Below are 13,559 nucleotides of genomic sequence, written 5' to 3'. Positions count from 1 at the left end.
ATTTGTTGCACCCAACAAAGACTGGTGCAACCCAAATTTTGGTTTGACCAACCTGACCAAATCCCAACGACCCTGATGCATGTTTAAGATGGCTCGAATCAAAAATACTTTGAGCCTTTAAATCGATAAATAATCTGCTTCCCCTTTCTTTGACAAAATGAAAAATAAAAATACAGTATTTAAAACTGCCTATATTTATACTTTTTTGTATATTTTTATATTTTTTTCATATGGACATGTGGGTGAAATATTTAATGACTTTGTCCATAAATATAAGCCGATAATGAGAATACAGAATCACCTAAAAATAGAGGTATCTTAAAAGCTTATCCAATGATCCTGCAACATATGGAATTTTAACACGTGGTTAATATTTTATTTTGTTTTATCTAATAATTTATATAATGTCACATAATAAATATATTGTCGTGTCATTTAAAAAAATTTCAATAACGTGGCTTGCCTATGCTCCGGGGCTACTTTTGTTAAAAATTTTGTTATCTATATTTTGTTTTCTCTTTCTCAAAACACAAAATAATTCAAACATAAAACATTCTTAATATAAGAAAACATAATAAAAACACTTTTTCAAACTATAAATAAAATGTTTTATTTATTATGATGTAACAAAAAGGGTGAAAATAATATATTATGAATAAATTGTGAAAAAACAAAAATCATACCGTATGATTCAAACGCAAAACGCATTATTTAATTTTAAATTATTAGAATGAAAGTTACTAATTTTTATATGAGATGTATTTGACGTGATTCTTTTTTTTTTGTCTTTTTTTTTTAAAAGAAATTCACCTTAATAACACAGAATATTGATGCTACCAAAAGAAATGCGGTGTCAATTAGCAATCGCGAGAAACCCACAGAATCACACATAAATATCTCTCCCAGCCTGGCAAAACCACTGCACCCCTTGTTTTCAAATCCACTGCATCGATTTTTCCAACTTGGTGACTTTTACTCTACTAAGTGACGGTAATGCCCTTTGCTACCTTTTACTGTATCAACTACTATGTTTTAGTATTTGAAATGGCATATGAGCAATTATGGAAAGAAGAAAGGCCAAATTATTACTCTCCCAGCATATAAATAAACTACAGCGACTGTAGGAAGCCGTGATACACTCCACTTAAGCACAAATAGCACCAAACCAAAATAGCCATGCAGGCCACACAGTGCTTCAACTTGTGCTCCCAAAGTCATGCATGGAACCCGCGTGGCCAAATTCCGACCCTCCACCGCCTCAGGCCACGAGCCGCCGCCTCGGTCGTCAGATTCCCACCACCAATCTCTGCCGTGGCAACACCTCTGAGGCACCAAAAGACCCACTCAATGCCACCTGAAAAGGCGGAAGTGTTCAAGTCGCTGGAGGGCTGGGCCTCCCAGCGTGTCCTGCCACTCCTGAAGCCCGTGGAACAATGCTGGCAACCCCACAGCATGCTCCCTGACCCCACACTCCCATCCGATGATTTCTTCGATCAGGTGCGGGCCCTACGCGATCGGACGGCCGAGCTGCCCGACGACTACTTTGTGGTGCTGGTGGGTGATATGATCACGGAGGACGCGCTGCCCACGTACCAGACCATGATCAACACGCTTGATGGTGTCAGGGATGAGACCGGGGCCAGCACCAGCCCGTGGGCTGTGTGGACTCGGGCCTGGACCGCTGAGGAGAACAGGCACGGGGATTTGCTTAGGACGTATTTGTACCTCTCGGGTCGGGTTGATATGCTACTGATTGAGAGGACCGTGCAGTATTTGATTGGAGCGGGCATGGTGAATATATACATATATTATATATAATAAGCATAATTTTTTTTTTTCTTTTTATTCAGATGAATAATTTATTGAACATTTTTGTTTAAGAGACAAGTTTTTGGATAATAGCGCACATCGTGTGTTGACAGGATCCAAGGACGGAAAACAACCCGTACTTGGGCTACGTGTACACGTCGTTCCAGGAGCGAGCCACGTTCGTTTCGCACGGCAACACGGCTCGGCTGGCGAAGGAGGGCGGTGATCCCGTGCTGGCGCGCATATGCGGCACCATTGCATCGGACGAGAAGCGCCACGAGAACGCCTACGCCATGATAGTCGAGAAGCTACTGGAGGTGGACCCCACGGGGGCGATGCTGGCCATCGCGGACATGATGCGCAAGAAGATCACCATGCCGGCCCACCTGATGTTCGACGGGCAGGACCCACGCCTCTTCGAGCACTTCTCGGCAGTGGCCCAGCGCCTGGGCGTGTATACTGCGGACGACTATTCTGATATTTTGGAGTTTCTGGTCGGACGGTGGGGATTGCAGAAGCTGGAGGGGTTGTCCGGCGAGGGAAAACGCGCGCAGGACTTTGTGTGCGGGTTAGCGCCGAGGATTAGGCGGCTGCAGGAGCGTGCCGATGAGGTGGCAAGGAAGATGGAGCCGCGTGGCGTCAAGTTTAGCTGGATTTTCAATAGGGAGGTCAAATTGTAAATTTTTTTTTTTTGAAAAAAAAAAAAAAAAGAAGAAGAAGTTGAAAGTTTGTGCACGTTGTCATTTATTATTAGTTAGTGAAATTAAATTTTCTCCAAAAGGTGTGTTCTTCACCTTTTTTTTTTTCGACAACAAAACATTCTTATATAAATGAGAGCCAAAGGGTGGCTGAGCTAGAATTTTAGTTTGGGTATTTTTTTTTTTTTTTTCTCTTTTTTAATGAATGAGAAAAAAGAAAAGAAAAGTAAAGTTAAACAAAAAATTATATTTTGTAAAATTCATCTATGCCACAAGATATTTAGTTTCAACAAATAAAATATTTTGTGTCCAGCTACGAATAATCGTTTTATGTAGAATTTAACTTGAGCAAAATAAAATTTTACTTTATTTTAAACATTCTGAAAAATAATTTTTGTACACATATATGATACTTTTACAATAAAGTGTATTATCCATATTTCTTCATTTTTTTTTTTGGATTTTTCTAGAAAAAAAAAAAAAAAACTTCAATCATGGCTCGATAGTAATTGATTTTTTAAGAGTTCAAATCCCTAATAAATTTTCATTCAATTCACATAAAACTTTAAAAATCCTAAGAGAATAATACGATGTTTATACGTCGATCTAGAAATACTCTTACAAAGAGTTAGGACATCCTTAATTCTTAAAAATTAGTTTCGTTTTTATAATATTTTTTTATAAGTTTAAACTTTTAAATAATTGGTGATTAAACATAGTATAAAATAAAAATATTAAAACTTTATAATTTATTTTCTATTTCTGGTAGATATAGTTTCGCAGCTTTCGCTTGTTGAAAAAAGGTTAGAATTACTCCAAGTACTACATAAATAGGATGTAAGGCTTTTTAAGCTACTAAATAAAATTAGGAAAATGTATCTAAAATAAAATAAAAAAAAATTAGGAAGATGAATATTTTAAGAGCACCCACTGCACAGCAACTACTGCTTTTTAATTAAAAAAAAACAAAAGCCTATGAAGTTGTGCGGTGCTTTGTCGCTTCACTTGTCATTTTCACAAAGCAAAGTTAAAGTAGGTGCAGATTTTTAAACAAAAAAAAATGGTAAAACAAAGTCGGCAAAGTTTTCAAGTCGTGCGTGCCTCTCTACCTTTTAGTTAAACGGTGCGTTTTTAATTTTTTTTTAAAAAAAACAAAGCTTAAACGGTGCATTTTGAAAAAAATAAAAAATAAATAAATAAAACTATTACCGGTAAGAAAGAGGTCGTAATTTGGACTTAAGAAGGGTTAATTTCTCTTAAAACTTGTTATTTCGAAACTTTTTACTAGGGCATTTGGACTCAGAGCCATTACTTGCTAACCAGTTTGAGGCTCTCTAGTCCTTTTATGCAAGGATTAGGAAGAGATCGGGAAGAGTAAGGAATGAAGAGGAAAGGAGATGCCCTGTGAATACATTTGCAGAAACAAGCTTCATAATCACAAAAGAAAACATAAAGATTCCCATAATACGAGACAAACTGGAAAATATTATTGAAAAAGGCAAAGGGAAACTTATGTGAAATTTCATTTATACATAAAACTGCTTGTTCTCTCTGCACAAATCATAAACCACACTACAAAATCTTTTTATTAAAAGTCCCCATCACGCCAAAAAGAAAAGCCCTCTTCCCATCACTTGCACAATCTCCCTAGTGTTTTAAGCACCCATGGTGATAATGCACCGGATAGACTTCCCCTGAAGCATGAGGTCAAAGGCTTTGTTGATCTCCGAGAAAGGGACTGAGTGAGTGATAAATTTCTCCAGTTCCAGCTCCTGCAACATCAGCAGATTAGATTAGCCATTCCAGTTGCTTATAAAAAAGATGTATGTAAATGAGAATTGTTAATCAATTAGTATGTTTGTTCATCTAAGTCACCGCAAAAGTTGTTAAACAGAAACAAAAGCTTACCTTGTTCATGTACTTTTCCACGACGCCGGGAATATCAGTACGGGGCTTGTAGTTGCCAAAGAAGGTACCCTTCAGAGTCCTCTCATTCAACAAGTTCATAGGATGAGTCTTGAATGCATCATCTTTACTTGGTACTCCAACAAGTACTGCAACACCCCAACCCTGAAAAGAAGCAAATTTTAGTTTCAAAAGGAAACGTAATTGGATAATTGGAACTTCTAAGAAATTTGTTTAGTGATTACATCATGAACGCATTCAAATGCCGAGATCATGGCCTGGACGCTTCCAGTACATTCAACAGCCCGATCCACTCCACCGTCGGTCATCTCAGCAAGCACCTGACAATCGAAATTCAAATGTTAAACAGAGACAAGTGTCTGTAATCAGAACTTAGATATAATTGAGAAGTCAAAACCCAGATTAGCTTCAACAGAATGAGAAGTGTAATTTCATGCACCAAAACAAGTTTTTTCATGCTAGTCTTGGCTTTGATTTCAGCAAAGGAAAAAGCAAAATGAAAAAGAAAAGAAGCAATTGAGAAAACCCCCAAAATTCATGCTTGCCATGCCAACTGATTGATTACAGAAAAGCAACACTCATGATGTGTTGAACTAACCTCTTGAACAGGCTTGTCATGATCTTTTGGATTCACAAATTCAGTGACACCAAACTTCTTGGCTGTCAAAGAGATTAAGAATATACCATCGTCAATACATAAAATAGCAACTTAATAAGATTATGAAACCAAAGCAAAGTATCTATCCTTGAATGTGTGTGTGCATATACATATATATATATTCAGCATATTGACTCACCTTCCTCGAAACGAGCAGGGTTCAGATCAACACCAATGATTCTTGAAGCCCCAGCAATTCTTGCCCCTTCAGCAGCCTAAATATCAGCACAAGAGAAAATTAAACATTACAATCCTTTTGAAGTTGACAAAAGCAATAAAACATATAAACAACAAGAACTCACAGCAAGGCCAACAGCACCCAATCCAAAGACGGCTACAGATTGACCCTTTTTGGGTTTTGCAACATTCAAAGTGGCACCAAGACCTTTCAAGCATAAAACCAAATATATCAATGGAAACTGAAAATTAGTGAGAATAAATCACTGTATCATTACTATTATACAAATGCAGAGAACTCCTCCTAACCTGTGGATATTCCGCAACTAAGAATACAAACTTTGTCTAATGGGGCGGCAGGGTTGATCTTCGCGAGGCAGCCGACATGGATAACAGTGTATTCACTAAATGTGGAGGTGCCAACAAAGTGGTAAATGGGCTTTCCATTTATTGAGAATCTCGTCTTGCCATCATTAAGCATAACACCCCTGTCAGTATTAATCCTGAGGAGGTCACACATGTTGCTCTCCTCCGACTTACAGTGGCGACACTCCTTGCACTCCCCAGTGAAGACAGGGAGAACATGATCCCCTGGTTTAACATCAGTTACGCCCTCGCCTACACTCTCCACAATTCTAAGCCACAAAAAAGAATATAGTAAGTACTAAAAACTAGTTTTTTTTTTCAAATTCTTAGGCATTTTAATTCACAAAGGAATTCAACAACTGACCAAGTTTACTATAGGAAATAAAATTCGTATCACTGAGAATGCATTATATTTAATTACTCAAAGACCGTACTGAAAAGAATACTCTTCAAAATTTAGAGGTATACATACCCTCCAGCTTCATGACCAAATATGCGAGGAAACAATGGCGTCTGCCCCTGCAATACAAAGGAACGTTTGAGTTTTAACTACAAAGTGATCCAAACGTAATTGTTCTCTAGTTTCCTTTTTCTAAAATTTTGTAAACAAGTTTTCAAAAATTCCAAAACGAAAAAAACATGAAACGTTTCCAAACGGTTATTTTCAGTATCCCCTTGCCTTGGCTTCCCAGAAGTAAACATCAGTGTGGCAAAGGGAGGTGAAGAGGATCTTCACGCGGACTTCGTTTGCCTGAGGTGGTGTCACCTCCACTTCTTCAATCACCAATGGCTTCCCAGCCTCCCATGCCACCGCGGCTACAGGAAACGCATACCCAGTTAGGGGATTAATCCAAACAAAACATCAAAATACCGAAATTCCAAGAATGATACAAGGAAGAGGCGTCTTAGAAGTTTTCTAATCAAGAGCAGAGAGAGAAACATATAAAAGAGATTTTCTAGAAGTTTCCGCGTGCAGTGTTAATCAGAAGAAAAAAAAATTATTTTTTTAATATAATATCTTTCAACGATCACAAAGCCGATCACAACCCAAAAACACCATTTTCTCGGTAATCGAAAAAAAAAATTAAGATTATTCTGAAAACATTCAACAGAAAGACCAGAATGCTACACACACACACACACACAAAAAAAAAAAAAACCAGAATGCCCGAGTTTAAATTTTAAAAGAGAAAAAGAAGGAAAAATAAGGCCATGCATCTGAAACAATCTGGATATTTAATTTACAAAATGACAAAGACTAAAACCCAGGAAATTTCAAACACTAAAACCACGAGCCAGCAAATGAAAAGGAAGCAAAAAACATATGCTAAAAATAGTGACAAATGATCCCCAAAACCACCATGCAACAGTATTGAGCCAACCCCGAATCAGAAACAGAGAACCCAGTAAAACTAAGATCCTAAAGCAGAAAAGAGCTGGTGGCGATGGCGGCTCACCTTTGCACTTAATAACCTGACCGGCTGTGCTCGACATGGGTATCTCAGACGATGATGATGATGATCGGTCTCTTTGTTTTGATTGTGAAAGACGCGTGTCTGTGTCTGTGTCAGTGAGAGGAGGAGAGGTAATCGCCAAGAATTTCAACTTGATGAACAAGTATAATTAATTCCATGTGCTAGCTAGCTGTTAAGCAAAAAGCTGAAAATGTGAAATCAAGTACGGTTTAACTGGAGCTATGATCGGACCGGGGAGGAAAAGGCCATTCGACAGGGAGATTAAGAAATAGCAGGGGCTTGGTTGGATGAAGCCGGTGGCGGTGAGTTTCTCATTTTTCCATGGAAAACAAAGTTAGTGTATATATACCTTGAAAATCAGACTTTATGGAGAGAACGGGGAAGCAAAAACGCCCGGTTTGGGTGTGAATCCTTCTTCTTTGAATTGGGCTTGCTTGATCTCTTCTCCTTTGGGAACCTTGATGGGTTGCAGTTGCAGATATTATATGCCTTACAGCAAGTGACTCCATAGCTGCCTGCACCTAAGACGACAACGCACGGTTTTTGTTAAAAAAAAAAAAAATATATATATATATATATATATATCTTCTTGGCAAGAGAGGACTATAATAGTCATAAAAAAACAGGTGTTTCGGGGATACTTTCCGGAGCTACTCTCCTTTTCCTTTAATTTACCTGCCGTTGTGCATGAGACAAGAGTCATAAGATGCCAAAACGTACTGTTGGTGATTTGTCTTAGCCAATAGCTAACAATGACTGAATATTAATAAATTAACATAAAGATATGTCATATGTCGTAGACTTAATAAAATCAAGACCTCTGTTATCGTTAAATTTTCTTTTTTGAGTTTATTGGAAGAACAAGCACAAGCTACCAAATGAGGCGGTGTCAATTAATTAGCGGCTGATCAGTTGTAAACTTCTTTTTTTTTTTTTTTTTTAAAACAAAATAATCTCTAATTCTTCATTCATCAAAATATATAGGAGCTGTTTGACAATCAATAGTAAAATTTTCAATTCCCATTCCACTTCTCTAAAAAAATCTAATAAAAAACATTCTAATTTTTTTACACTTTTTACATCACATCAATAATTTTTTATTACTATTCAAATAAAAACTCACTACAAAATAAAACTTTTTTACTTTTCTATAAAACATTCACAAATTTTATATCGCATCAATCACTTCTACTACTATTCAAATAAATATTTCATTTCACAATTACTTACCAAACAGCTCCATAGTGATCCCACAAAACAAAAAGAATCTAGGGAGAAACTGCTTTCCTAAAAACAATGGTGGAGATACAAGAAGGAATATCATCCCACAACAACACATTAATTTTATTACAAATAGCTTCTTTGGCAAGACAATGGGCTGCCGAATTCTTCTCCCAGGGAGGGTAAATAAACTGACTGGACCCTAGCCCAAGTTTTTCCTTATTGATGCTCTCTGTGAAATGGCCGGAGTTAGAGAGGTAGGGGGGTTTAAATTAATCTCTGACACTACCTGTTTTGCATCCCCTTCAAAAATGACATCCAAAAAACCGATTTCCTTCCTGAACAGCACAGCTCCAAGGGCTACAATGGATTCTGCAATCTTTGCCTGCACCTTCAATTTATAAACAATGCTCCGAGCACCCAAGAAGAAACCCATATGATCCCGAGCAATAATCCCCACACCAACATATCCCTGCTGAGCATCTGGAGCTGCATCAAAATTAATCTTAACAACACTTGGTGGGGGCAGGCGCCATGCTTCAAAATGAAGATTTTGTCCCAGATGACCCAAACTCGGTTCCCTTATTATTTCCAACTGCTTGCTCATCCGGAAATCTTCCAAAGACTTCAAAGCTCCTTTATAAGTTTCATCTGGATGCTGAAATTGGCCCTAAAAAATAAGCTTATTTCTACGAAACCATATTGCTCGTGCCACCACAATCATAAGCTCGACAATCTCTCTAGGGAACTGTTGCAAACATTTGGCAAAAAGTTCCCTAAAAGAAGAAACTACACAGCTGCACTTGTGGAAATAAGATAAATGGGATCCCCACACATCTTGGGCTGCTGGGCAAGCCCAAACAGCATGAATTAAATTTTCTTCAGCAGTTTCACACCAAGGACATGTAGCTACCTCCACAACCTTTCTTCTCCTTAAATTAGCACCAGTAGGCAGCACCTCATGGTAAGCTCTCCATGCAAAGTTCTTCACTGCATACGACACTATCAAAGCCCATAGAGATTTCCAAACATCCTGATCCTCGCTTGATGTAGAGCTTTGAGCGGCCATGTTATCTCGCAATTCTTTCCCCAAATGGTAGGCACTACACACAGTAAACACCCAATTTGTCGTTCCTCGCCAAATTAGCCGATCCGGTGGTTGGAGGGGATAAAGAGGAATATTAGAAATGACAAGAGCTTCTTCATGTTGAAACACCTCCTGGAGTAGCTCAGAATTCCAATTTTTAGTGAGTGGGTCAATAAGAGAAGCCACCAATGAATTACAATCCATAGACTGGGGGCAAGTTTGGACTTTGAAGGTGTGAGGTGTGGGGAGCCAATGATCCCCCCAAATCTTAATAATTTTTCTGTCTCCTACCCTCCAGATTAAGCCTTGTGATAACAACTCCTTGGCTTGCCAAATGCTCCTCCAAACATATGAATGACGGTTTCCTAGAGCAACTCCTAAAAAATCCCCACTTGGGTAGTACTTAGCTTTAAAAATTTGTGCGGTAAGAGAAGTTGGGTTTTGGAGAAACCTCCACCCTTGCTTTGCCAACATAGCCTTGTTAAACAGCACTAAATCCCGAAAACCCATACCACCCACAGATTTGGAACGCCCAATTTTCTCCCAACACATCCAGTGGATCTTAGAATTTTTATTCATATGTTGCTACTAAAAATTTTGCATCAAGTTGTTAATATCTTTACAAAGCGAGATAGGGAGTTGAAACACACCCATACAGTAGGTCGGGATAGCCTAGATCACGGATTTCAAAAGCACCTCTTTGCCAGCTTGAGATAGAAACTGAAACTTCCAGTTGCTAATCTTCTTCCATACCTTGTCTTTGACATAACTAAAAGCATGTTCCATGGATCGGCCCACAAAAGAAGGGAGCCCGAGATAAGTTTCAATCCGGTGAGATTCGGACAGCCCTGATAGTCTCAAAATTTTCTGCTTCCGCTCCAAGCTAGTGTTGCATCTAAAGAAGAGAGAAGTCTTTTGGAGATTTAGCTTTTGCCCCGATCCCTTCTCGTAAACTCTCAGTATTCTCATGATTCTTCTTCATTCTACTGAGTTGGCCTTGCAGAAAAGAATACTATCATCTGCGAAAAACAAGTGACTTAACCTTGGACCCCTACGGGAGGTGGGAATACCAGTAATCGCTCCATTTCTTTCTACCTGCTGAAGTAGAGCACTAAAAGCTTCTCCACAAAGTAAAAAAAAGGTAAAGGAAAATAGGGTCCCCTTGACGAATGCCTCTTGATGGCTGGATATCTTCGACTGGGCATCTGCTTATGAGAATAGAGTAAGATACAGATCGAACACATACCATAATCCACCGAATTCATTGTTTTGCAAAACCCAATCGTTTAATGACAGCCTCCAAAAACGGCCACTCAATGCGATCATACGCTTTGCTCATATCGAGTTTAAAACCCATGAAGCCCGTTTTACTCCACATTCTAGTTTGCATGGTATGTTGTTTCTAAAAGGCCGCCAGAATATTGTTTGTAATAAGCCTGCCTGGAATGAAAGCGCTTTGGGCACAAGAGATAATATCAAGTAAAACCAATTTCAGCCTATTGGCCAAAACTTTGGAAATTAACTTATACAGAACATTACAGAAACTTATTGGTCTAAAATCTAAGACCGATTCAGGGTGCTCTTTCTTTGGGATTAAAGCAATATGAGTTTTATTAATTGCTCTATCCAAGGAACCAGAATGGAAAAAATGTAGTACAACTGAGCATACCTCATTATGAATTATAGCCCAATTCTGGTGGTAGAAACTAGTCGAATATCCGTCCGGACCTGGCATTTTTAGCGGGGCCATTTGCTGCAAAGCCACTCTAATATCTTCCATAGTGATATCTGCTAGAAGAAGTTGATTCATCTTAGGAGTGACCTTGCAGTCGAGGGCACCTAGACAACCCTCAATATCTAGGTCAAACCCTGCTTTAAATAAGTTTGAGAAATAGGCAATAAAAGCAGCTTCTATATCTTCTTTGCTTTCACAGAACCGGCCCCCCTCATCCTTGATCATCTCTATTTGATGCCAGTGTTGCTTTTGATTTGCACATTCATGAAAATATTTAGCATTTTGGTCCCCATAATGCAACCAATTCTCCTTTGCTCTTTAACGCCAGTGTAAATCTTCCTATTGCAAAAAAGAATTCAACTCCTCCTTCACGTGAAGCTCCTTATCTAGCAAAACTGAGTTTTCCTCCTTTTGGATTGAGTGGAGCTCTAGGGTCTTCTTTTGAATCTGTGCCGCAATGTTATTGTTTGTTTTCCTCACCCATTATTGTAAAACCTTCATGCATCCTTTTATAGTGCTGGTGATTGTCTTTCAAGGATGGTCCCCTCTATGCTTAACCTGCCAAGCCTGTTTAAACACATTGCTAAAATCTGGCCTTTTGGACCAACTGGCTTCATACTGAAAAGTGTTGTATTTTTTCCACTTGACAACAGAGGACTTAGATAAATGTACCAGGAGTAGATGATGATCCGAGACTACTCTGGCTAGCACTTCCACCTTAACCGTACTGAAATGTTGAATCCATTCGGCATTGGCAACCGCCCTATCCAGCCGTTCCCTAGAAAGATCCTCACCATATCTCCCATTGCACCATGTGTATTTAGGGCCAGAAAAACCCAGATCAGCTAGATTACAATCATCCAAGGCCGACTGAAATGCTTTCATTTGTTGATAAGGACGGATGGAACTGCTGGTCTTTTCCGAGGATACTAGAATTTCATTGAAGTCCCCAACACACAACCAGGGATAGGCTCCATTTTGGATAGAAAATGAAGGAGATTCCAAGCTTCTTCCCTCTTAGCAACTTCTGGATGGCCATAAAAGCACGTGACTTTCCAGACAGGTTCATTATCTCCTTTTTGTATCACAACATTGATATGGCAACGGCTGTAATTTTGGATTTCTAACCGAACCTCAAACTTTCATAGCAGCAAAAGGCCTCCACTACGCCCTTTACAATCCACCGCGAAACACCTGTCAAACCCCAACTTCCTCCTAATATAGTCCACTTTATTCTGCAGCATCCTGGTTTCCATAAGAAACACAAGATGGGGTTTCTTGTTTCTCACCAAATTGGTGAGAACTTGAACTATCCAGGGGTTCCCAAGCCCCCGGCAGTTCTGACTTAGTATCATCATGGCAAAGGGTGAGGCTGCATGGCAGCCACCGCTGAAGACCTTGAAGCATTTGGTGTTGAGAGAAAAGAAGATCTACCTCTCTTTGAAGTCGACTGCTCACCGGAAGAAACATGCTCCCCTGCCCCTCAAGTTTTTACTCCTCCTGGATTCACTTCCAGCTGGGTTGTCTCCTGTTGCCCCTCTCTTGTGCATTTCTTTCAATTACTAGTACGACCATGCCCAGATGAAGCTTTTTGAATCGGACCCTGAGTTAAAGAAGATGTTACTAGAACAATCGAGCTCTATGTGGAAATGTTCACTGGGTCCTCTGTCCAGGTGACAGGAGAGGTATTAGATGGACAGTCATGGCCCATTTTCAGCTTAGTAATTGGCCCCCCTTCACCACGTGGAAAAAACATTTGAGTGTGTGGGTCTTTTTCCAGCTGGAGGTCCGGATCCTCTAAATTTAATTCTTCATACACCATTTTCCCCAATTTTGAATCCCAGCTGCCCACGTGTCTCTTAGGGATCACTCCTTATTTAATATCTGCTACTTTGGTGGGATCGGAACCCTTGACTTTCCCCACCTCCTCATTACTCGCATGAAAATCTTTCCTCTTTTGCCCAGACGTTTCCATTACAGACAAATGCTCTTTCCCCCTTCCTTTTCTTGCCATTGTAGTTATGGGAGTTAATGATTTGGCACCATATTCCTTACCGTTAGCATACTGATCGTCATCCATAATCAGGCCAGGGCATATCAACCTAGATTGTTCCTGGGTGGAAACTTTTGAAACAGGCCCTGAATTCGCAGCCGTTACCTTAGTAATGACTGCATCTCGAGATTTTCGGTAACCTCCAGAAACGGGTTCCTCCATCAAAGCTCCATCTATGTCATGACCGGAACTCTCCTCGCCGTCGGGTCTGGTTGTTTCTCCGACTGTGTTCTCCGCTCCTGCATCAGTGGGGGACTGTGGAGCCCTCCATGCATATCCTCCTTCTCTTCGACGGCCAAATCTAGTTTCATCAATTGGACCCCTCCTAGCGGTATTTGAGACCCGTAACCAATT

The 13,559-nt window shown here is 39.5% G+C and overlaps 2 protein-coding genes across 2 annotated transcripts; one reads left to right on the top strand and one right to left on the bottom strand.

Annotated features, from left to right (window-relative positions):
- The first annotated feature begins 1,127 nt into the window (after nt 1-1,127).
- Nucleotides 1,128-2,682, top strand: LOC133866596 (stearoyl-[acyl-carrier-protein] 9-desaturase 6, chloroplastic). Its single transcript, XM_062303171.1, has 2 exons — nt 1,128-1,791; nt 1,923-2,682. The coding sequence occupies exons 1-2, from the start codon at nt 1,177-1,179 to the stop codon at nt 2,487-2,489; spliced, it is 1,182 nt and encodes a 393-aa protein (XP_062159155.1). The 5' UTR covers nt 1,128-1,176; the 3' UTR covers nt 2,490-2,682.
- A 1,238-nt stretch (nt 2,683-3,920) lies between these two features.
- On the bottom strand, nt 3,921-7,673 carry LOC133866595 (alcohol dehydrogenase class-P-like). Its single transcript, XM_062303170.1, has 12 exons — nt 7,459-7,673; nt 7,092-7,196; nt 6,314-6,450; nt 6,107-6,153; nt 5,578-5,903; nt 5,394-5,476; nt 5,231-5,306; nt 5,032-5,093; nt 4,658-4,753; nt 4,416-4,577; nt 4,113-4,279; nt 3,921-4,034 (listed from the first exon to the last, which is right to left on the bottom strand). The coding sequence occupies exons 1-11, from the start codon at nt 7,616-7,618 to the stop codon at nt 4,163-4,165; spliced, it is 1,371 nt and encodes a 456-aa protein (XP_062159154.1). The 5' UTR covers nt 7,619-7,673; the 3' UTR covers nt 3,921-4,034; nt 4,113-4,162.
- Between the last annotated feature and the right edge of the window lie 5,886 nt (nt 7,674-13,559).

The sequence above is a fragment of the Alnus glutinosa genome, chromosome 4, assembly GCF_958979055.1.
Source record: "Alnus glutinosa chromosome 4, dhAlnGlut1.1, whole genome shotgun sequence".
NCBI classification, from domain to species: Eukaryota; Viridiplantae; Streptophyta; class Magnoliopsida; order Fagales; family Betulaceae; genus Alnus; species Alnus glutinosa.
Note: the sequence above shows the minus strand (reverse complement) of the source record. Positions and strands in the feature narration are given on the sequence as shown.

What these genes read in the sequence shown, in the direction of transcription:
- LOC133866595 (XM_062303170.1), bottom strand. Translation starts at nt 7,618, where the DNA reads ATGGAGTCACTTGCTGTAAGGCATATAATATCTGCAACTGCAACCCAT. An exon ending in CCCTGCTCGTTTCGAGGAAG is followed by an intron (nt 5,094 to 5,230) that starts GTGAGTCAATAT and finishes TCTCTTTGACAG; the next exon opens with CCAAGAAGTTTGGTGTCACT. An exon ending in TGGAAAAGTACATGAACAAG is followed by an intron (nt 4,280 to 4,415) that starts GTAAGCTTTTGT and finishes CTGATGTTGCAG; the next exon opens with GAGCTGGAACTGGAGAAATT.
- LOC133866596 (XM_062303171.1), top strand. Translation starts at nt 1,177, where the DNA reads ATGCAGGCCACACAGTGCTTCAACTTGTGCTCCCAAAGTCATGCATGG. An exon ending in ATTTGATTGGAGCGGGCATG is followed by an intron (nt 1,792 to 1,922) that starts GTGAATATATAC and finishes GTGTGTTGACAG; the next exon opens with GATCCAAGGACGGAAAACAA.